The sequence below is a fragment of the Poecilia mexicana genome, unplaced genomic scaffold, assembly GCF_051168715.1.
Source record: "Poecilia mexicana isolate PSO_F unplaced genomic scaffold, ASM5116871v1 scaffold_17, whole genome shotgun sequence".
NCBI lineage: Eukaryota > Metazoa > Chordata > Actinopteri > Cyprinodontiformes > Poeciliidae > Poecilia > Poecilia mexicana.
Window position 1 is genome coordinate 16,684,326 of NW_028263386.1, and position 25,729 is coordinate 16,710,054.

The window sequence follows — 25,729 nt, forward strand, 5'->3', positions numbered from 1 at the left end:
TGCCCTATTTTTACTCCAGATTTGATCAAATGTGGCTTTAACTGGGACTTTACAACTGGAGGAGGAGTTTCCAGTAAAAGCATCAAGCTGGCCCAGATGTCAGCTTAGAAGAGCTTTGTATGCGTAGCTGGGCTCATTCCACCTCTCTCCTTCTTTCTCCCTCTTGCGCACAGACACACACACTCCATACTTCTTGAGGTTTTGTATGCATAGCTGTACTCTCTTGTGAACAGAGCTTACTGGTATTAACCCAGTTTCACTTTTCACGCACGAAGGCCTCTTCCCCTTTGGGAATGGCCTTGTGGAATAGGAAGAGAAATGCAGGAGGCAGGGAGGACAGAGCGGGGGTCTGAGAACACTTGTATCAATGTCAGGGTCTTTTCATCACATGTAAAAAAGAAAAATACATTTTAACTTTGTGGTTTCCAAGGGAACAGTGCTAAGAAGAAACTACGGTGCAAACTCAAAGTTCGCCACAGGAGGTGACCTCCTACTGTTTTGTGGCTGTTACTGCCTCAGCCAGAAAAAAAAACATACTTTTCATAACCCAATTTTCATTTCTCCAGTAGAATAAAAACGTATCACAAAAAAAAGAGATAAATTGTCCAGGTTTATTAACTTTTGATTTCAGGTTTTCACTTTAGAAAAGCGAGACGTGTTTGACAGAACAGTGTTTTTATTTTTGTCATGATGGGACCAAAGTTTATTTTAGCCTTTGCCACAGGTGCCTCTGAGCCAGAAGTGCGTGGGAGCTATTATGAGGATGACTTACTGTCCCCACTGCCGTGGCATGCCCACTGCTAAACCCTGTGCCAACTACTGCAGCAACGTCATGAAGGGCTGCCTCGCCAACCAGGCTGACCTCCATACAGAGTGGTCACATCTAGCAGGTCAGAGGACACTCACACGTACTCATACACATTGCGAGGACGCTGTAAAAGCACACGTGTTCATACCAAAACATTTCTGTGCAAACCTTTTGATTTGGCGCGGAGCGTACGAGTACAGCACCTTTTTGCGACTTGACCCACAACCTTTATATGAACAACTTAAGTGTATATTCTGCTGTCAACAATTAATGTCAGCATCAAAACAAAGTAGAGTTGAATGAATTCCAGCTGCCACTAAAATCTGATTGGAGATGGATTCAGAAGTCTTAACTTGTACAACATCAACACCATCTTTTAGGGGAATATAGAGAGTCAATGCAACGTCTGAAGTGTTTAGTGCAATAAATGCATAACACTGGCAAAACAAATCTGTAAAACAATACAACCCCTGGCAAAAAGTATGGAATCACCAGTGTTGGATGAGCAGTCATTCAGACATTTCATGCTGTAAAACAAACTCGGATCAAAAACATGACACAATATTAAGGTCATTCCAAAGTGCAACTTGTTGGCTTTCAGGAACACTCAAAGAAATGAAGAGAAAACATTGTGGAAGTCAGTGAATGATACTTTTATTGACCAAACACAGGGAAATAAATATGGAATCACTCAATTCTGAGGAAAAAAGTATGGAATCATGAAAAACACATAAACAAAAGACCATTCAAAATACATCACTAGTATTTAGTTGCACCATCTTTGGCTTTTATAACAGCTTTTAGTCTCTGAGGCATGGACTTGATGAGGGACAAACAGTATTTGGTGCCTACTCTCTTTGATAGCAGTTGCCAGATCAGCTTTGCAGGTTGGAGCCTTCTTGTGGAACATTTTTTTCAATCTCCACCACAGGTTTTCTATTGGGTTGAGATCTGGACTATTTGCAGGCCATGACATCGACTGAATGTGTCTTTCTTCAAGGAATGCCTTCACTGTTTTTGCCCTATGGCACGATGCATTGTCATCTTGGAAAATCATTTCATCATCTCCAAACATCTGTTCAATTGAAGGGATGAGAAAACTGTCCAAAATGTCAATGTAAACTTGTGCATTGATAGAAGAATTAACCACAGTCATCTCCCCAGTGCCTTTGCCTGACATGCAGCCCCATATCATCAAGGACTGTGGAAATTTGGTTGTTTTCTTCAGGCAGGCCTCTTCATCAATCTCACTGGAACGGCACCAAACAAAAGTTCCAGCATCATCACCTTGTCCAATGCAGATTCTTGACTCATCACTGAAGACAACTTTCATCCAGTCATCCACAGTCCATGATTGCCTCTCCTTAGCCCATCGGAATCTTGTTCTTTTATGGTTAGGTGTCAATGCTGGTTTTCATTTAGCTTTCCTGTATTGAAATCCCATCTCCTTTAGGCGATTTCTTACGGTTCGGTCACATACATTGACTCCAGCTTCCTCCCATTTATGCTTCATCTGTTTAGTTGTACTTTTTTGGTTTTCAAGACAAATGACCTTTAGTTGTTTGTCTTGACGCTTTAATGTCTTTCTTGGTCTACCAGTACGCTTGGCTTTAACAACCATTCCATGCTGTTTGTGTTTGGACCATATCTTGGATACAGCTGACTGTGAACAGCCCACATCTTTAGCAACCATGCGTGAAGGGTTACCTTCTTCAAGAAGTTTCACAATCCTCTCTTTTGTTTCAAGGGACATTTCTCTTGTTGGAGCCATGGTTCTCACCACTCCACTTCGTCCAGCAGCCCTCCAAGGTGTCATGACTGCAGGTGTTTTGAACTGCACACTAACGGGCACATCTAATCTGGGGCAGGTGTCCATTTAGGGAAAGGAAATAGACTGGGTGTGTCCTTTTTTCTACCTCCAATTTGAGTGATTCCATACTTTTTTCCTCAGAATTGAGTGATTCCATATTTATTTCCCTGTGTTTGGTCAATAAAAGTATCATTCACTGACTTCCACAATGTTTTCTCTTCATTTCTTTGAGTGTTCCTGAAAGCCAACAAGTTGCACTTTGGAATGACCTTAATATTGTATCATGTTTTTGATCCGAGTTTGTTTTACAGCATGAAATGTCTGAATGACTGCTCATCCAAGACTGGTGATTCCATACTTTTTGCCAGGGGTTGTATTATAACATAACTTCTGTTCATTGATTTCCAACATTGTATGGAAGCCATTGAAGTAATGGGACAAAATATCTTTCAATTTAGCCTGTCTCCACTGAATGTCCCATTATTTTAAAGTTGTCCCATATAACTTTGCAAATCATTAACTAGCAGGTGTGTCAGATAATTGTTTACCTTCCGTAGTACGATACTCAAGCACCAAGGATTCAGTTCACCTGCATATCTTCTCATGATGTCGTTTGCTTATTAACACGGTGTGTTAATTAAAGTTGCTGAACAGATGAGCAAAATTTTAAACTAAAAACCAAGTTATTCTGTCATTGTTTCTTATTTTTTTAATGCTTTACAGATACAATGATTGAGGTGGGAGAGCGCCGCTTGGATGATGTGGAAAGCGTGATCCTTTACCTCCCAAATCAGATATCAGAAGCCATGTTTAGTATGATGGATAACATGGAAACCATCAACAGCAAGGTGAGTTTGCACTTTGATTTACACATGGAGATTTAGCTAGAAAGTTTCTTTTTTTATTACACATTTTAATAAAAATGATGTACTGATCCATCAAGTATCTCCTGCTTACCCGGGTCTGGGCCACTTATGCAAGCTCCCGAGAATAACCTTGCAGCAACCCCTTAGCATGACCTGAGGAATGTGGTTGTAAGCCATCTGAAGAGATGAAAAAAACAACAACTGGACTGAACGACCAAACTCCCTGGATCTCTGAGCTGTTGCTCGGAAAAAAAAAAAAAAAAAAAATCTTGTTTACCTTTCAATTCTCAGGACAGAAGCTAAACAGCTTCTCCTGGATCTGAGACTCGACAGACTGTCAAAGTCAAAGAGTAAAATTCAACCAGATATTCAGAGGCATCCTATAGCATGCATAGTAGGGACACTCTCCTTGGTCCTCTTACTTACAAATTGTTAACGCGTCCATGTCTACCGCTCTGCAGGTGTGGTCTCAATTCTCGAGGTGACTATCACCCTTGTGTGTACAAATGGGGACCAACCGACCCCACACACGTAAAACTTGTATCATTTGCCACAGTCCTCTACTTTTGCCTCAGTCCTCGTCGCACAAGGGTTAAAGAGGGATGTCAAAACTGCTGACAAGGAATCGTTTAACTTCTACATTGCAGTGACTTCTGAAGTGGTGATGGAATCACCTTCTCTTGGGTCCTGAGCCCTGCATCCTCCCAGGAGGAAACCTGCCTTGTTTCCACTGAGCAGCGTGGCACTGCTCAGTGTGTTTTGGTTTTTCTATTTAGCCCAATTCCATTGTAAAAACGGCCCATTCAATCAAACCCAAACCACACCACTCTTGGACCTCCTTTAGTTGTAAGTTCATAGGACAGAGGCCCAGTATGACTCGGTTGGAGCTGCTGGCGTCACACAACATAGTCCGTTGATCTGGAAACAGAAAAACCTGTTTCATAAGACTCCTATTTTCACCTGCAGACTTCTGTGTTGCTGCTGAAAGTAATATTTACTTGAAAAGTAATTTAAAGTTTTCAAAAGCTTTAAAAAAATGTCAAATGTGTTTGCTAAGGATGTAAAAATAGCATCATGGATAAAAAGCCTCCACTGCCTGATGTATATTGAAGTACTGTCTTTTATGTCTAGTCTCTCCACAGTCTTTGTTTACATAATACACTGAGCGTCTCTCGCCACATTGACGCTATTGTACTGCTTCTTATATCTAGTTGAAAATGAATGGTTTTGAGTCATGATGCAATCTGCAGGCAAAGCTTTTATTTACAGGCATAATGATGTTTGGGTAGCAGTTCTATGTGGCATTCAACGGCAACTGGCAATAGTACAAAACAAACTGACTGAGCTGTTCAGTGAAGTTGGAAATCCAGGTGGATGGCAGGAGGAGAAATCAAAGCTTCCTCTGTTCAGGTTTCCTAAAAGGGCCAGCCTGGCCTGGGGTGAACTGTGGCCTGGTGGGAGTGTCTCTCACCTGTGTCAACATGGTAACCACACAGTGTGAGCCTTTGATTCTCATCTCTTTATGAAAGTGCTGTGTTTAAAGTTCAGCGACATTCATTCTGGCATGTAGCTTTATCCCAGCAGTAATGTACTGCAGTATCATTGGTAAAAATATATTGGAGCACATGGTTTTTAATACAGTTTTTAAAAACCCTGTTTGAAATAAATCAAATCAAATCAAAGAAATTTTGCTGTGCACGAAGTTTCGGAGATTTTGTTCTCATGTGTCTGTGTTTCAATACATTGTCTAACCTGTGTAATCGATGGAAACAAGTAAGACTCAATTAGCTGTGAGTCAGGCTACGTATGAAAAGCACTGGCTGATTCTTGGGTCATGCAAATAATCAGTGTCAGGTGTCATAAAATAAGATTTGTTTCTACTCCTACAAAAAAACTGTTGCACAATCACTGAGAGCGCTTAATCTCATCAGCCTTTACCCTCTCATTAATTTGTCCCCTTTCTGATGTTTTTCCCCACCCTGTTCTTTTCTTCTTATGTTTTCTTGATTCCACCTCCTCCAGCTGTTCCAGGCATGTGGCAGCCTCAGTGAAGGAGGAGCCACCGGCTCCGGATTTGAAGATATCACCAGTAGAAGAAGGGTCGTAGTCGATGACAGGTTGGGAGGGAGTGTCACCAAAATGGCGAAGTCGGTTAGTATATCTCTAGCTGATTCTAAGCTTCCCTGGCCTGTTCAGATATGCACATCATTGGAAGTTAAACCCCATTTAGCTTGTGTGGACAACTATTCAATGATTAGAAGATGTTAAATATTAGATGGGCGAATCAGTCAGAAAATGCACACTGTTGATGACTAGTGCTGTATTTTCCTCACCCCTTCTATTTTGAGGCTGCTTTGTTACTCTTTCTGTAAATGATCTCATGATAAATTCTGCTCTAGGTGTCTGACGTCAACATGAAGCTGAGAGAAATACGACCATATTGGGTTTCCCTACCAAAAGTCCTTTGCAGTGACAGAGTTGCCAGTGGAACAGGGGCTGAGGACAAGTGCTGGAATGGCATGAATCGTGCCAGGTAATGATGAATGACAAAGGAATTTGTTGTGCATTTATGTATTTATTTATATTTATTGTTCAGCTTTTTCAGAAAAAGTTAATGTTATGGGGATAATTAGATGTAAAACACTGTACGGTTAGTGGTTATTACCAGCCAGATTTTTGCCAAAACAAGGAAAATCACTTTAGGAAAAAAAAAGACATTATATTAGGAAGGTGGTGATATTTGAAAAGAGGTGGGAAGATATTCCACTTTATTTCACTTCATATTTCCTTCAAGCATAAGATGTTTTATTTAGTGAGCTTTTTCTTGCTATTTCTGACTATTTTGATATTTATCAAACCCAAAAGAGAGCAAACACCAAGTACAAATCAACAACTCTTCTCCTTGCATCTTGTAAAGTTTAACTGTAAATATTTGTTTTCCAATTGTGTCATGTTTCAATTTTCCCTGTTCTCTACTTCAAGGGTACTCAACAGTCACACAACGTATAGTTGAGCAAATATTTCTCCATGCAGTGTGCATATTTAATTATAACCCTCTTCCTTTTCACTGAAGGATTTTTGAATATTTTCTAGTACAGGCTGTTTTTGTGCTTTTTTGTGTTTTCTCTAATTCAGTAAAATTTACGGAAGCTATTACGGAAGCGCATTGCTATCACGCAGGAAAAAAAAAATTTCGAGCGCTATCACGTTATAACGTGATACGTATGTCGTTAAAACGTGATAGTATCTCGTTAAAACGTGATACGTATGTCGTTAAAACGTGATACGTATGTCGTTAAAACGTGATACGTATGTCGTTAAAACGTGATACGTATCTCGTTAAAACGTGATACGTATGTCGTTAAAACGTGATAGTTATCTCGTTAAAACGTGATACGTATGTCGTTAAAACGTGATACGTATGTCGTTAAAACGTGATAGTTATCTCGTTAAAACGTGATACGTATCTCGTTAAAACGTGATAGTTATCTCGTTAAAACGTGATATTTATCTTGTTAAAACATGATAATTTTAGGTCCAGGAAGTGGCGGTATTATGCTAGGCTAGTGCAGTGGCTAACATGAATTGGTCAGGTTTCCTTTCATGTTTGGTCTACAACATGTAGAGATACGGATGCTGCTTTGCACTGTGGTTAAAACCATTAATAGCATGCGTACTCTGAGCAGGATCCTAAACAGAACGGGACTGCACCGAAGGAAACGTCAGTCCGGTCCTCTAGCTGTAGCGGCGTTCCTGACTGTCTGGATCGAAGCTCAAGTTGGCTTCCGATTGTAGCTTCTGATTTGGGAAATGGCTAAAGGGAGATTATAACGGAGGCTCAGACGTATTTGCTGAACAGTTTCTGTTCAGATTTGTTTTAACAGTACACTTGCTGAACTACGGCTGTTCGTAACCAAGCAACCGAAATCAACAGAAGGCTCGATAGTGGCAAAAGACAAAACTAGATCCTGTTAAGCATTCTTCAAAATAAAAGACTTCCTCTCTCCAAAATAAATCATAAATCAGCAAAAGCTGAATGGCCTCCTTTAAGCGTCCTGAGAAACAATCACCTAATGATCGTGATTCATAAATCTCTACTCGGCTTGGCTCCAGCATCCTTAAACTTTCTTTTACATAGGTCTGTTAATTCCCATTCTTTACATTTTAACAATATTTTTCTTTTACATGTTCCACTTTTCTGAACTGAAAAAGGGAAGCAAGCTTTTAGTGTGATGGCTCCTACAGCCTGGAAACAGCTCCAGTCTGAAATAAAGATGTCAAAGCTGGTTTCACTGGACTTATTTCGAGCGATTCTTAAAAACAGACGAGATTCTATTAAACAGTGTCACTGTTTTTAAATTCTTTTCTACTGTTTTACACTTCTGCATATGCATTAATTAATTTTATTTTGTAACCAGGTTGCTGTGTGTTGCAGACTTCTACCCAGGTCCCTCTTGAAAATAAGATAAGATGTGTATCTCAACGGGGTTTACCTGATAAAATAAAATAAATAAAATAAAAAAATAAAATAATAATATTTGTCAAATATTGGTCAACAATTTTTAATATTTGTCGACAAACAAGGAGCAAAGAAGAGACACCTCTCCTTTACCATATAGGTGACTTAAAATAATGTTTTCTAATGGAGACAAAGAGGGTAGATAAAGATTATTGTGTTGCTTTGATAAAATAAAACTCTGAACTTGAAGATAGTTATAGAAATATTTTGTAGGAATATCATGTTTGTTTTTAATTTCTTCAAGTTACATAAATATCTTCCCTGAAAAAAGATCAGACACTTTAGTTATATTCTTAGCAGTTTAAATCCTGCTCTACATGGATGAACATTACATCGGATAGTTGTTGCATTTCTCCCAAATAATCAAGTGTTTTTTGCCAGATCATCATTGTATTTTTCAGAAATGGGTATTTTGTTTGCTTAATTGACCTTTTCCTGCCTGATGAGTACATGTACAAGTCTATAGCAATAGAGATCCAGTGGGACACAATAGTAACCCATGCTGGGGGCTGTCTGGCAGTAAAGTAAAACATTGCTGCCCTGATCTGGGTTGAAATAACATAATAGGTTTGATAATTGTTAACACCCTCTGTCATATGGCTGATATAAGACAGACAGTTTCATTCTCGGGCGTTTACCATTTAAGTGAAGTTGGAAAAAGTTATATTTAGCTCCTTAAAGAAGAAGGGGAGTGAGGAAATTGAAACTGATTGGAAAACATATAAGAATTTTGGCAATATTGTAATTTTTATAATATTGATGTGACCAATTAAGGAGATGAGTAGCATCTTTAACTATTAAACTTCTAAAGCTAGCATACTTAGACACTTCTGATCTGGAATAGATTATTCATCTCTGATGCTACGTTGCATCACTATAAATCGGAATCTGAAAAGTTGTTGGCATTATTATCCCAGCTGATGGATCCTTGTAAGCCACACAAAAAGGCAGGTGCTCTAGGACAAAAAAGTGAAAGAAAACAGAAGGTTAAAATAATAACAAATATTGTAAATGTGATAGGAGTTTATTTCTAATGCATTCCAGATGCAAACATATTTTTAAATCTCTCATTGCTGAGGTTTCAATTCAGATAAAGATTTCACAAATCACAAACTAGGTTTGAAATATTCTGCCATTAGCGTAGATTAGAATAATCTACTCCAGATTTGAAGTGTCGATGTATGTTCGTTTTTAAAGCAGAACAAATTATTTCTTAACATTTATATGTTAAATATAATTTCCATGATTAGTTACTTATTTACAGTCATATGTCAAGTCATATGTTAAGTATAATTTACATGATTATTATTATTCACCGAATTTAACTTGATTGTACACAATTCCAAAAGGTGACGTGAAAAATAATTAAATTCAAAGCTTTCTGTATGATTTATTTTGGAGAGAGGAAGTCTTTTATTTTGAAGAATGCTTAACAGGATCTAGTTTTGTCTTTTGCCACTATCGAGCCTTCTGTTGATTTCGGTTGCTTGGTTACGAACAGCCGTAGTTCAGCAAGTGTACTGTTAAAACAAATCTGAACAGAAACTGTTCAGCAAATACGTCTGAGCCTCCGTTATAATCTCCCTTTAGCCATTTCCCAAATCAGAAGCTACAATCGGAAGCCAACTTGAGCTTCGATCCAGACAGTCAGGAACGCCGCTACAGCTAGAGGACCGGACTGACGTTTCCTTCGGTGCAGTCCCGTTCTGTTTAGGATCCTGCTCAGAGTACGCATGCTATTAATGGTTTTAACCACAGTGCAAAGCAGCATCCGTATCTCTACATGTTGTAGACCAAACATGAAAGGAAACCTGACCAATTCATGTTAGCCACTGCACTAGCCTAGCATAATACCGCCACTTCCTGGACCTAAAATTATCATGTTTTAACAAGATAAATATCACGTTTTAACGACATACGTATCACGTTTTAACGAGATAACTATCACGTTTTAACGACATACGTATCACGTTTTAACGACATACGTATCACGTTTTAACGAGATACGTATCACGTTTTAACGACATACGTATCACGTTTTAACGACATACGTATCACGTTTTAACGACATACGTATCACGTTTTAACGAGATACTATCACGTTTTAACGACATACGTATCACGTTATAATGTGATAGCGCTCGAAATTTTTTTTTTCCTGCGTGATAGCAATGCGCTTCCGTAAAAATTCAAGTTTGAAAATTATATTTTTTTTGAGTTTGTGTAATGTTAGAAAAATGTAGTTTGTTCATTAAGGAACAAACAAGACAATTTGAGTTTCTTTGAGTGTTTTAATTGCCAACAAGGAAAAGTACACAAAATTGGTATGTCAGTGCACATCTAACAAACAGAAGGATTATTTTTTTCATTCTGAGTCTGTGCAAAGATGCACCAATGGGTGATTTTTGCAGCCTTGAACAAAACACCTGATAGAGGTCAGTTTCTTGCCTCATAGACAGGAAATGATCATGAACAAACATTGTTTTCAACAGATGTCTCTAGCTTGCGTCCACGCTGGGTGAACAGGAGGTTAAAATTGTTCAAATAAAAGCAGAGATGTTCTGGATGCAAACGATGATCAGTTATTCTATCACAGTGACAAAATTTTATAGCTGACTTACGCTATATTCACACAACAGGTGTTAATGCTCATTTCCAATTATTTGCTTAAACTGCAATGACAGTTCTGTGTGAACGGTTTAAGTCCCTAAAGCGACCCGCATGTGCAGAGGAGGAACGCTGACATCACACACGAGCGCATTGTTCATGGAGGCAATAGAGGATGGAGTAGCTTATAGATAGATTTTAAAGCCGGCTGTGTTAAATTGGCCTTAGAGTCACTACAAAGTCATCCAAATAAGCATGTCAAGGTAAAACTGGTAAAGCTGTGCTGTGACCAGTTATTTACCATGACAATCTTGAAATCCTTACGTTTGCCAGGTATCTGCCTGAGGTGATTGGTGATGGCCTAGCCAGTCAGATCAACAACCCTGAAGTGGAGATCGACATCACCAAACCAGACATGAAAATCCGCCAGCAAATAATGCAGCTGAAGATCATGACCCACCGGCTGAAGAATGCGCTTAACGGCCAGGATGTGGATTTTCAAGATACCAGTGAGTAATTTGAAACATAGTTTTTACCGCCCTCTTTTTTTCCATCCATTACCGTCGTCTGGAAACAAGTCTGTCTGACCTATGCTGATCTAAGCAGTTGGGCTTTTTATGTCTTTCCTTCATTTTTTTGGGAAACCTTTCAAAAAAAAAAAAAAAAAAAAAAAACTAAAATTAGAGGGATTGATTCATTTACTTTGATTAATGACTTTCAAGGTGAGTGACATACAAAAAAATTGATTCTTTACCATTTACATTTAGCAAATATATTTTCAACCTCAAATTACTAAATGAGTTACATTTTTCAACATGAAATATATATCAATTTGAATTCCAGTGCTTTTAAAAATGACTTGCCAATGATCTTACTAAGAAAGTTTTTAGAAAAGAACTAAATTTACTATTGAAATTGAAATATGTAATATTGTGCTATCATCAAGTCATTGCTATGATGTTTGTGTGTAGCCCTTACATAAAGTTTGTTGGTGGGTTGCCTTTAACTCCTAGCCTTTGACTCACAAGTTATTTTCAAACATTTTAATTAGTCATTCTTGTAATTAAGGAAAGCGTTTCGTAGCTTTCTCTCAGCCAGGTGACTGACACTTCACCACAACTTAAGGGGCAGTGCAGACACTGTATATTATGACCTGCATTATCATATGTCAAGGTGGTTTTCTTACACTGATGCAGAATCATGGACTGGACACAGCATAAAAGGGAAATGACTTATTTGCAAGAGAAAGATAACATTGCAGAGGTTTCAGGGGCTCTGGCTTCTGGAACCAGCATCTGTAAAACGAGGCAAAGACTGTTAGACGGGCGATAACTTGCAGTAAACACTGAGATTGTGGAACAGCTTACGGTCTTGTGAGGTGACACAGTCATTGGCGGGGGCAGAGATTCAACCTGCGCAGACCTTCGTACAAGTTTAGTCCAGAGCTGCATAGAGCGAGTGGTTTGTGAAGGCGAAGTCTGAGCAGTGGAAGGTTTGGAGAGCGAGCAGGCAGGTAGGTGGTTTCAGGTTGACCGAGGAGGTAGGTGTCTGGAGGAGATTTGACACAAGGAGCTTAGACGAGGTGTTTTGTGAAGTAGCCAGAAATGAGTTCAACCTGGAGAGCACAGAGTAATGAAGCAATAGGCAGGTGCTCAGGACAGGCAGTTTTTTTAACTGGAAACTACAGATCGAAGTGCTAGCAGTCAGACCCTGGTGGCTTGATTCTACCCAGAATAGGCAAACTATCGGGTGTCAAATAATCCTTCAACATCTCCTTAAGAAACTCAGCTGGTGATGAGATAATTGCAGCCAGGTGTGTCATCTGCAAAAAGATCCACCTCGCCCAGTCACTGTTGGAAGGAAAAGTCTCACGCGCACACGCACACACGCACACGCACAAGCATAAACACACAAACTAGGTCCTGGCATAAACAACTGGAGAAAACTTGCACTTTCCCTGACGTCACATTAATAAACTTTAAACCACAGTAACGGAATGACAAAATCTTTGAAGACTTGGAACTCTAAAGTCTTAGTACTTCAGCATACTTTGATATGGGTAACTGGCCCATGTTTGCTCGTCAACACATAAAAACGCTTTGGCTCCTCGGCTTAGGAGAAAATCACATATATTTACTAGGCTACCATCTGTGTATAAAGGTAACACTGTCACTTATCTTATCATTGTGCAAATTTGAAACACAAGGTACTTATGCAACAGTGTCACAGCTGTATAATTATCTTCTCAAATCTTGGTTGATATCCTGCTAATTTTATATCAAGGTAAACTGAAATCATGGTCTCTTAATTTATTTGTAAAGTTGTTAATATTTCCAAGACATATGTTATATGAGACAGCTTTTGTACATTGTTTAATCTGGAAAATCCATAAGGTAGTCTTTCAAAGAATGCTCTTGTAGCATCGCAACATTGAGAAAATTAAGTGAAAGATGTCTTCTCCTTTTCTTTGACGTTTTAGAGAGGAGAACTTGATGTAAAGACATATAAAATGCAATTACCACATGCTTAACAGTCACAGAAACACCTTTTTTTTTTTTTTCTTTATAGGTGATGATGTCAGTGGATCAGGAAGTGGCATGTGTACAGAAGACATATGTTCCCGGGGGCCACGCCTTGTTGCCCCAGTGACCGAACCACCCAGAGTCTATGCCTACCCACCAAGGAACAAGGAAGTGAGAGGTTCAGCGTCACAAAGTCTCCCTTCATTCAGCATCCTCTTGCTTTCACTGCTCATCCTGTTGCTGCGGCGATAATTGGTGGGAGAGTTCTTCTTCCTGGGACTGAGTTTGGGACATGAGGGACTGGAGAGTTTTAACAGACAGGGAGGAAACATTAGGGGTTAGTTACTTTGCCAAAAGTAAGCCAATTAATAGAAACGATAGCAAAAATTACTCAAATGGACCTTCTTCAGTTTTAAAACACAATGGAGTCATGAATATTGATCTGTGTTTCTGTTCTTCTCCTGTTCTTTATTTGTCGGTATTCTATGACACTGTTAGAGTTGGTCTTTTGGCATCATCTAATGGTTTGTTTCTAGTCTTTGGGTTCTCTAAAGTAACATTTTCACCTAAGACATTAAAAGACTGTACAGCTAGCAGTAACTTAGATATTGACATGATGGGAAGAAGAAGACTGGAGCAATGCGGTAGCCCCTACGTGCACATTTGATCTCCACTTTTAATCTGTAGAAATTATTTATTTATTAGAAGTTATCAATAGAGCAATAATTAGACTATTCACATCACTGGTTTAAAAGCTAAAAAAAACCCCACAAACTAGATATTCAAAAGACATCTTTCAGGAAGGATAATCTGAGCAACATAACCCATTAGACCTGTTGATGCATTAGGCTTTGCAGTGTTATTACATATAATCTTTTTCTGCGGCGGGATCTGAGCTGATGCCATCAGCAATTTCTGCCCGTTTATCTCTCATCTGCAATAAAAGTCGTCATAATATTCACACAGACATGTCCCTTCTACTCTGGGGAGAAACGTGTCCCGTCTTCCATTCCAATCCATCCACTCCTCCATTTTGCTCCCAACACATCCGACTCCCACACCACCCAGTGCTACGCTCCTGCTGGCAGCGTAGCATCAAGCTGAGGTTCCGGTTTAAGCGAAAGTGCTCACCTGACCGGACATAGTCTCAGTTGACAGAGAGTGGAACAGCGTAGTTAGTTAGAAGGCTGCCCTCGGGAGAGAGCAGAAATGTACGCAGAAGCAGAAATACAACTTTCCCGCCCTCACGTTGTTCAGTACTTTTTATTTTTCAACGTTCACGGCAGATCAAAGCCGTTGTACACAGTCAGAATTTTAGTGCTGTGGGCTTTATGTGTGCGTGTAGCAACAATTACAGTCAAGGCAAATCAAGCACATCCTTGAAATTTACTATTGTTTTAATGGCAGACGAAGCAGTGTACATATTTTTTGTTTGTTCTTTTTTTCTTTTTGCTTTCTTGGGGAAAATATCAAACAAATTCTCCCACTGATGTATTTCTATCATGATCTGTTTGCCATTTATTTCCATGCAACTTCTCCATATGAGTGCTACTTCTTAGTCTGACTCCTTTCTCCCCCGTTTTTTTTTTTTTTTTTTTTTTGCACATCAAAGACCTATAGAGCTCTCTCCATGCTTCTACATGATGTTGATTAAAATATGACAATGACACAGTGCTTTGTTACGTGTCAACCTTCCAGGGAATGTTTTGGGAAAACATTATACCTTTTTCCTGATAAGATGCTTGCTAGGGAGAAACCATGCACCACATTTTAATTCAAAGATGTGTTGCAGCTCTCAGTTCGAATGAATTCACATACAGGATGAGGGACAATGCTTGCATGTATGTATGAGTTCATTGCGTAAATCCGAATGTGTGTACTTGTCTGTGACCGATAAAGCAAAGAGGGGACAAACAAAAGAGCCTGCATAAATCTTGTTTGGATGGCACAGAAAGGAAATCTATTAAAACGTTCTGGTCTATTAAAATGCTCCGGACTAACAATGTCTGACAGAGCGCTGTTAAACTGACAGCAATAGGAGATTAATATAGTCCATTTTTCAAAAATAGCATTTTCAGCTACTGCTGTAATAGCTCACATTCTGTATTAATGGCTTCTGTACTGTCAGAATTGCATGTGACAACGAGATTGAAGTAGAGGAATTAAATTGATGTGATTTTTAAAAATCTGTCACTGCTCCAGATGGGACAGTCCGTGGAAGTTTATGTTAAAAAATCAATATTCTCTGTGCACCAAAATTTTTGGAAATAATCCAACTCCAAAGTGCATTTGTTTCATGTGATAATAGAAAAGTCTCTTATATAGTCTTCTTTCTTTTTCTTTAGAAAAAAAAGAGCTCTATTAATGAATAAGTTGTTTCTGTTCGAATGTGTATGTCTTTTTTTTTTTGTTTTGTTTTGGGTTTTTTTTGTTTTGTTTTTTTTTTGTCCCCAGTTAGAAAATGTGCCTGAGACTGCCTTTGATACTTTGGGGTCAAATTAAAGGTATAAAGAGAGAAATTGTACAATGTTGGTTGGTTAAAAAAAGAAACACAATATATTTTAATAAAAACCTGTAGTAACACTGCAAGGGTCTCAGTGCGTGACTGAGAATAAATGTGAACGTCCTAATAAAAGCAAGAAATTGCTCTCTGTCACGGTGACATTCCAGCTCAAAGACAACCCTTTGACTTCAGAACGATAACTTCAATTTCAGTGACTCCCTCACAATGTCATTGGCTGAAATTTGCACAACCCCCTCCAAACCTCACCCTTTTTTTTCATTCATTTTCTGATCTCATTAGTTTGCTCTCCTTGTCCCCCTCCCATTTACCAAAACATGCACTTTTATGAGGCCACAAAATGGTATTGTCTGCACAAAGACATCACAAGGTACTCGATCAATGAGAAAGTCAACACCTTCCAGAAATGACTATTGATTTGGGAATGTGTGTGTATGCAGATAGATGTGGTCCGGCATGCTGAGTCCTGTTTGAGGACGGTGACGGAGTGTAAACATGAAGCTCCAAAGTGTGAAAAGAAGCTTGACAATGGTTTGCACTGATCTCAGGTCAGCATGTATCCTACAACCCTGCCTTCAGTCATCGCTGCTCGGTTCCTTGCAAAAGTATTCATACCCCCTTTTTACCCATTTGCCACTTTTCAAACACAAATTAGAGTAAATTTTATTCAGATTTTTTTTTTGTGATAGACCAAAGCAAAGCATCACATTAATGTCAAGTTGAAGGAAAAATGTTTTCAAAGTTTTTTTTGTTGTTGTTTTTTTTACAAATAAGAATTTGACAAATCTGTTTATGTATTCAACACCAATGTGCAAAATCACATTGTGCTGTAATTACATCTGAGCAAGATTTATACATCTAAAGACTAAAAATCTTGCCAATTTTGTTTCCAACATAGCTCAAGCTCAGTCAGATCGGATGGAGACATGAAGTTTTAAGTTTTGGTACAAAATCTGAATTTGATCTATATCTGGACTTTGAGTAGGTCATTCTAATGCTAAACCCCATTGTCCCGTGTTTAGGGTCTGCTGGAAGGCAACCCTTAGAGCATTGCTCTGCATTTTTGCACCATCCTTCCTCTGACCAAATTTAACTAGTTTTCCCAAATTTGCTTAACTGAATTATCCCCACAGCATGATACTGCCACCACCATGTTTCACTGTGTGAATGGTGTGTTCATGATGATGCACTTTGCCAATTTTCTATCACACATTGTGGTTTGCATGTTGGCTAGGACGTTCAGTATTGTGCTTACCTGACCAGAGCACACATTTCCACTTGCTCTGTGTGTCCACTACAAGACTTGTGGAAAACTATAAACTGGATTTGAAGTGGCTTTTTTTCAACAATGGTTTTCTACTTGCCTCTACTGTATGAACACTTTTGCAATGCACAGAAGGTGGCAAAACCGCAATGCATACTATCCATCTCAAAAACAATGTCCTTTTTATTTGCGCTGGGAGCTTGAAGAGTGTTTCAAAGTGGTAACAATGTATGGGGAAAAGAAATGTTTTATTTCTGGTTTAGATTTACATTGATTTTATTGTTATCAGAAATTTATTGAGAGTCTGTTTCTATGGTGAAGACAGGTGCCATAAAGAGCTGGAGAAATATCTACAATAACATGTCTCACTTGCTGTTGTACCTGCAATATTGTGTCAATTATATACATTGTAAGATTTTCAACTTCCCTGTGTCTGGTCTCTTCAATCAAGGGTGTGATTTTATGGGTGTCTTGAAAATTTCAGTGGAATCATATGAGGACGTGCGAGTGCATCGCAATGACTTAAAATACCAAAAATATACCAAAAAGTAGCATTTGTTTCAGTAATTCAATTTTTAAAATGGACAATTTTTTTTTACACTTTGACCTTCCATTCAACTTTCCATTAAAATAATTGAATGCAGCAATTTGAACGTCTAACATTTGAAGATAAGTTTTAGCTTTCTTTCTTGAGATTGTGAGTAACTGTCTGCTAGGTCACTTTCAACAAAGCAGTCTTCCCATGATGGTGTAAACTGTATTCATAAGCTTTTATATTGTTATTGTTGTAATTTTATATAATTCCCCCCACACCCCCTTTTTAAAAAAAGCTTATTTCTAAGTTTACGTTTACTAATCTATGCTCATTGAACACATTCACAGAACTAAATGCTGGAACTATCCAGTTGTGAGTTAAAGACATTTATAATATGCCCTTCTTAAGGTACTGAAATGTATCAACTTTTCAATAATATTCTAATTTATTAAAATGGACTTGTATTTTCTCCAACTAGCTGCCTACATGAGACAGAATGAATGCATAAGTGAACGGCTTTCCAGAAGAGAAATGTGCGATGCTCACTGAACTGATCGCACCATCTGTTCGAGTCAATTTCTTGGAGTGCAGTGGGGCATTCCACTACCTGGAAAAGGCCATTGTTTTCCAGGAATTATGTCAGAAGTGACAACCACTGTCAAGTGTTGTCACACTGCAAAGCGGCCACATGCTCAGAGCTCACTAAGTGCATTCTCTTGTTTCTGTGTGAAGACAATAGTATGATCAAACCTCTTGGGGTTTAAAAAAGGGCCCCCCTTTTCGGTGATCGTATGGGAGACATTCACAAACAAACCGTTGTGAAACTGAGTAAATGCAAGAAGTGCAAACCACACCGTAGTAGCATCTGCACAGTTGTCTTTTCTTTCTGTTTTGTACTATTTGTGTTTTACATTACATTTGTCCGCCAAGCACAAAAAAAAATATCTACTCTAAGTTGGTCAGACTCAAGGATAGGCATTTCAAAATGCATTGGCTTTGTCTAGGAGTTCATTTGCAAAACTTTTCATTTAAGATAAGCAAGGAAGATGTGGGGAGGAATTAGTTTTGATGACTCATGCATGAGGTTAATGTTTGAGCAGCAGTTATACCCTGAAGGTCTTTTGGTCTTTCAATTTGTTTGTCATAATTGTCCCATAAGCAGTTCCCACAGAACTGCTTATGGGACAGAATATCTTCTTAATCCTGACATCAATCTTCATCTCCCATTTTTTAAATAATTTGAAAAAGAGAAAATAAAAACAAGAAAACGCCTTGCTTTCTAATTTATCTTAGTCTTCCCTTTGATGTGCATCAATTATTAAGATTTTTTTTATTATTATTCTGAGAAACAGAGCAGTGGTGATTCCTATAAATGCTGCTCTGGGTAACCTCATCCTTATTCTGCCAGGTTTTTGTGCTCTCTCTCCTTTTTTTGATACTAGGAAATTATAAATAAATCAAAAAATAAATGAAAACCTCCCTTATTGCATTCAATAAAATCATCAATGCAATCTTCAAACCACAAAACAGATCATTTTGACCAGAGAGGTGGAGCCTTTACAGTTGTAATCCATGTGAGATTGCATTATCCTGTGGCAAATTAAATTTTATCTAAATTATTGCTGCACTCTCTACAGTGTTCATGCATTTAGGCAGGCACATACACAATTTCAGCTATTGATTTGTGTCTGAATTCTCTGTTGCTCACTTCACACTCTGCTGCACAAATACAGAGCTCACTCTCAGCCTTTTGCCCTCTGGTTCACAACATTTTTATGAGTGACAGCCTCACAAAAATACATGACCTCCATGTTTAAAATATCAAAACTAAGGAACAACACACAGCAATAAAATATCAGCTCATCACATATGCCTTTGATTTTATTATTTACAACAGTATGGAAACAAGAGTCCATGTTGCAAACCTAAGCAAGTGGATTTTAGTGATGCATTGCAACAAATGCAGTATATGTTCATCTGACTCACTGAAATCGTTCTCAACTTAAAATAGAATCCCTTACAAAAGTATTCATACCTTTTGTACTTTTTCGACTTTTGTGACACTACAAACTCAAACTCTAAGATATTTTATTTAGATTGTAAGTGCAAGTGATAAAAACGTAGTAAATTCACGTGGAAGTGGAAGGGAATGAAGACATTCCCAAATAAAATCAAGTGCAACCTGTTGTCTAAGTAAGTGACTAAGCTAAAAGAGTCCACCAATGAATAATTTACTCCAAGTATAAACACAGCTGTGTAGGCCTTTGAAGGCCTCTGAGGTTTACTGGAGAGCATTAGTGAACAAACAGCATCAAAATGAGGAACAAAACAGACAGGCTAATTATTGCAATTTAAAGGTTGAATTTGAAACAAGGCATAAAACAGTATAACAAATTCTGGAACACTTAACAAAGCACCTATTTATTCATTGTCTGAAGGAGTGTAATAAAAGTTCAACCCTACCAAATCCATAAAATGCCATGTGCTGTTTGATACAAGCCAAGTGGTTGACATATAAAAAACACATTTTCGTTCATAAAGACATCTTAAAGCTATGTACAATTTTTATTTCACTTCCCAGTTGTGCACACCTTTGATTAATCTACTGCTTATAATCACAGTAAAACGCTTTAACACAGTGAAATGTAACAAAGTGATTGTGAATACTTTACAACGACGCTGAAAGAAAGAGATAAAACATGTAGACTTTTCAACCAAATCTTCAAACATAAACAGCATTTTCCTTAAATCTTTGATTTATTGATTAAACTAATGCCTCCCACAGCCTGATTTTACTCCTTTCAAGCGCTTGAGATTCAGACTCAATTGTTTTGTTTTCTAACTATTACATCAATGACTGCATTTAAGATGAAGGGCTTAACGTCAATTCCCTTTGTCAGATGACTGAGTAGATGTCGCAGAGCTACAAAGGTAACCTCAGTCCACTCCATACCATTGTGCACACTGCCGCCCTCTGGAAGATGGGTTTTATTGCAGTAGAATTTTATTTCACAGTGCAATTTAAGAACAAATAATTATTCAGTTACAGTTGAGATAAAGTGATTTGATCAAGTTGAACACTGATTAGAATAGGCATGATCTAGCCAAGGAATGTATGTATGTGTTCAAAATAAAGAAAAAAACCAATAAATCATAACTGTTTATTTTTTTTTTTTAATAACATAAAGTTACCTAATTTTTAAAGTGCAATCAGTAATACTTTTATAACAAATTTATATCATTAATGATTTCTTGGTTAATGACAAGTTGTCATAACAAAGACATTTTGAATAATGTCAACTTTGTATTAAAAGTGTCATAATTTACCGAATGACGCTTTATGACAACAGTCATAAATATTCATGAAGGCTTATTGATGTTCATGACATGAGTTATGTCATGTTTATGAAAGTGTCATGACAGTCTTATTCAACCCCCTTCAAATAAAGTGTTACCATTTTATTTATTTAAAATAAAATCCTCCTTTTCTTAATTTATTTTAAGCACTAATATAAACCAAACAAGAACAAACACCATTGTGTGTCTCGTGCTTTTAGTGTCACATGACAAGCCATACGTCAGCGTCTTAAAGGGAACTACAACTAGTTATAAAAATAGACCTTATTTGGGAAATATAAGGTATAAATAAATAAATATAACATCTCTGGGATCTCATGGACTATTTGAAGAACTTATCTGTATATGTTGTAAATATAATTTAATACATTTCTAATTTTGCACTATTTGGTTGTCTGTGTGTTTTTACAAATTACCACTCCCTCCAGCAGTCGAACCAGGAATTTTTCTGATCTGATTTTATTAACTCACTCATAATTAGTCCTTTTAATATCCATATAAGTAATATATGTCACATTAGCGATGGTGAAGGCTGGCATTATTGAGGGATGTTCAGTTCCTCCAGATAAGGGGTGTGTACTTCGGGACAAATTGTGACCTCCAATTGGTCAACCCTGCAATGACAGGCCATGTCATGTTAATTGAGCACTGCAAACAATGGTGCTATATGAAAGGACTTTTGTTTTCTCAGTTTCCTTTGGTCAAAATCAAATGTGTAAATGTAACCTAGTTCCAGTTTCACCCAAGTTCATTTCCTCTTCATCCTTCCTTCAGCGAAGTAGGACAGCTCACACCATATTGTTCCCAACTGTGAACTATGGAGTTTTTTGTGGTGTTGTGCCAAGCCAGTCATCCTACAAGTACAGGATGTGTGCAGTTAAGCTTTGGCTTCTAATGACCAAACCACATTCAACAATTTGCTTTTTCTTTGGCAGTGAAGAACTGCACAATGAGTGTGTGCATAGTGGATATTGTAGTTGTGTAATTGCAGTTAACGTTGTAATCAGAAAAGCTGTAATTACTTTTTTCCAGGACTTTCTGAAGCCTTCCACAAGTGCTCTTTGCAAGCTAGAGCATACATTGATAACTCTTTTGACTTCTCAATCAGAAAGCTAATAAGGGCCACCTTGGTTGTTTGTTGTGAAATCAGATTCTGACCAATTTCTGATTGTGGCTCCAACACGGCTTACAGGAACATTCAGAAGTTTAGAAATGTAGCTTCAAAACTACCATTAGTTTTGAAGCTGATTATGATTTCCATATGGTGGGATTTCCAAAAATAAAATGTTTATGTTAAGATTTCTTTGCTTTTTACCAAATACGCAACGCTGAGTAATACTTAATGAGAAGCCTTTTTTTATCAGAATACTGATTTTGCACAGCAGTCAAAACTCTCTAAATGCTTACTTTTTGATGTAGCCCTGCATCTTCAAGTTAAAAAAAAAACAAAAATATGCAATATGTTTCATGAAATTACAATTTAAATGTTGATTTTTTTTTTTTTTTTTGCCACTAGGTGTCATATTTCTTTCATCATAGCAGAAACTCACAGGTGTATTTTGAATGTAATTACTGTATTCAGTGTGTCTTACACAATGTTTTGCTTAAATTACAGGTTTTCATAAGATAGAGCAAATCATGTGGTTGCTTCTCTAAACTAAGTTGTTGTGGTAGTAAAAGAAAAATAGAATCAGGCAAACAAGTTGAATAGAGTTGGATTTTCAGTGTTCTCTCTTTAACTTTAAAAATAGGTTGTGCAGAGTAAATCCCACTTGCCGAGTGATATTTTGAAGTTAATTGTGCAGCTATGACAGAGCGTGTATTCCTGAAGGTAATGAGCGGCTTTATGCGCTTTGATTATTCTCAGCAGGCAGCTAACTGCTCTGGAATTTTAATCCTGCATATAATCCATAGTTAACAGATTGATGGTGGGTGAAGTCATCTTTACGTACAACAATAATATGAGAACATAACATTTTGTGCTTAAACAAGTGTGCTTTGTCCATTGAAATGCATGTGGGATTTTGGTGGTTGACAGTGAAATGACTTTGATGTGTCTTCTGGGACAGATTTTAAGCCATGCTGAACTCAACAAAAAGCTCAGCATTACTAATGAAGTGGATTATTTAAAATCAGATTTCAAGAATAAAAAGCATCAAGTTTCAACTTGAAACTACAGACATATCTGGAAAAAAGGCACATTTAATAGTTTTTTTTTACAAATGGCTGTCACTCTCCATAATATTTATTATGTAAACCGTGAATCGTAGGTGACTGAATTCCCATATACAGATTTTTAATTTGGGAAGAAAAAAAAAAAAAAAAAAAATATATATATATATATATATATATACATATATATATATATATATATATATATATATATATATATATATATATATATATATATATATATATATATATATATATATATATATATGTGTGGGGGGGGGGGGTGCGTGTGTGTGTGTGTGTGTGTGTGTGTGTGTGATTCTTGTTCCATGTTTTCTGTTAAAGTTTTGTGCAACCATGTGACTGCTTCCCGATCCAGCCATCAGTATAATTTCAATTCGTTGCTCTTTTGTCTAACACATCTTCTTGGGTATCTAAAATATAAAATATACATCTTACATTCTCCTATGTATGGAAACTTATGGCCCACCCTGTAGATTATAAATGTTCTTAATAAAAATATGACATTCAAAACTTTCTATAAAGTATTTTCTATGTTGATAGATTCTTTTTTTTTCTGTCTGAAAATCTAATAATTTTTTTTTTAATTTTATTTATACCAAAAATATTTATCACCTTTATCCAGCCAATAGCCTGCATCCTCTCATCACACTGCAGTATCAAGTCTTGGTAACAAGGTGGCACTGTGGCGTCATCATAAGGCTCAGTACTGCAGTAAGAGTAACGTCAGACTACAGGATAAGTTCTGGGATATGTCCCTGTTTTACTGACAGTCATTCTATTATCTATCAAAAGGAAACAAAAGATACATAGACATATTTAACAATGTTTTATTAACAAAATTCTCCCCAGACTTGTAACAGTTCTTAATGACTCTTCAAAAATGCAGTTGACATTTCAGTCAATGGGAATTAAATATCTGCTATCCTGATAGTCGCTGTTACTATCTTAAATCCTTGAGCTACCTGAGTTGCAGCGACGTCCTCCTATTATCTATTATAGAGAAGCATTACACAATTATCATACAGAAGTTTGCATTTTTAAACAACTATAAATATTCAATTTACATTTTTTTGGATGATGTCCTCTGAAAAATTCACATATAGTTTGTCCTTATCCTAATAGAAACCCAGGCGAAGTGTAGGCAGCTAAGTTACGAACCAATGCAGGCCCAGCTGTCGCAACAAATATAACACAGCAGTGATATTGTCACACATGGATAAAACCAAGAAAGTTGAGTCCCAACACTTCTGGGGATTAAGTCTTTTAAGTGCCTGAAGCAGGTCTGACCTGGGAAGTAGCCCAAACAAAAACAACGCAACCAATTACAGAAAAAGGAGAAATAAACTGAGTCTACCCTCATGGGACAATCAGACATGGCTACAAGAAAAGCAAGGCAAAACTTTTTGTTTGAAGTCTTATTAAGTATTATCCACTGTTATTTTCTTATATGTATGGGGGGGGGAATCATTCATATATTTTATATACAGTTCTGACAAGCTTTCACACATTCATCATCAATCATCATGAATAAAATACTATATTTAGGTTTTGGATTAGTTTTTACAGTGTCAATAAATTAAAATAAATATTTTCAGCCCCTTGGATGTTTTAACCTTTTAATTACATTTACAAGGAAATAGTGATCAATAAAATGTGCAATCTCCGGACAAAAAAGATTACAAAAAACATGCGTCATGTCAAGGTAAAAACAGATTTCTACAACATAATGACAATTATCTTACATGAAGTGACTGCATAAATATTCACCCACTTCAAATCAGAATTGTGTATCTACAACCTTTTACTTCACTCTTCCTAGCAAAACTGCTCAAGCTCTGTCAGGTTGTGTGGGAATCGGCTATGAACTGCCCTTTTCAAGTCCTGCCAAAAAATTAAGATTGAGGTCTGGCTTTGACTAATCAACCACTCCAGGCCATCCACCTTGTAGTCTTTAAACAATTTATATGTAGCTTTAAGGTGTATGCAAGCGATCATTGTCTTGCTGTAAAATAAATATCCTCCAAATTCAAAATTCTCTCCTGTCCTCCAGGATTTCACTGTATTGTTCTGCTTTTGCTGGGTGTCCTGGTGGCTTGTAACGTGGACACATGGGAAAATGACACTAAACATAAATTAAAAACTGGTTTTGGAATTGAACTGATTTGCTTCAAAACCCTAAAATCAGCCTTATTGAAATGTATAGACTAGGCTTAAACACTGGGTGTGCGGCAGGAAACTAATTAAAATAAACTCTACCATTTGAATGAAAGAATGATCAAGTCCTAACTTAGTCAAAACTAAACCAGAATTGTACAAAAAGGTGTGGTCAAGATACAAGTGTCTAAGGGACGTTAAACATAGGGACAATTGTAGCAAGCGTGGTAGGAGTTTGTCCCGCAATTGGTGGGTTGAGGTTTTGATTCCCGCTCCCGACTCTGTTGTTGTGTCCTTGGGCCAGACACTTGACCCGCCTTGCCTGCTGGTGGTGGTCAATAGTGATGGGAAGTTCAGCTCTTTTCAGAAAGCCGGCTCTTGTGACTTAGCTTCCAAAGGAGAGCCAGCTCTTTTGGCACCCAAATTTCTTATAGCTTAACCTGGGAAATATTAATGTTTTGCGTGACATATCCTTTTTCGTTCAGTGCTTCCATTTATGAGGAGCCTTATAATTACTAAATGTTTCAAATGTACGAAAGCAAAAATGCTTACTTTTGTGTAATATTTTAA

The 25,729-nt window shown here is 37.4% G+C and overlaps 1 protein-coding gene across 2 annotated transcripts in view; it reads left to right on the forward strand.

Moving 5' to 3' along the window:
- gpc1b (glypican 1b) overlaps positions 1 to 17,339 on the forward strand; it is a 69,215-nt gene extending 51,876 nt beyond the window's left edge. For both annotated transcript variants that reach the window (XM_088014943.1, XM_088014944.1), the window contains 6 exons: positions 725 to 890; positions 3,342 to 3,466; positions 5,507 to 5,635; positions 5,884 to 6,017; positions 10,944 to 11,119; positions 13,179 to 17,339. In XM_088014943.1, coding sequence (XP_087871069.1) covers positions 725 to 890; positions 3,342 to 3,466; positions 5,507 to 5,635; positions 5,884 to 6,017; positions 10,944 to 11,119; positions 13,179 to 13,384 — 936 coding nt within the window. In that variant the 3' untranslated portion in view covers positions 13,385 to 17,339. The remainder of the gene's footprint in view (positions 1 to 724; positions 891 to 3,341; positions 3,467 to 5,506; positions 5,636 to 5,883; positions 6,018 to 10,943; positions 11,120 to 13,178) is intronic.
- The last annotated feature ends 8,390 nt before the right edge of the window (positions 17,340 to 25,729 follow it).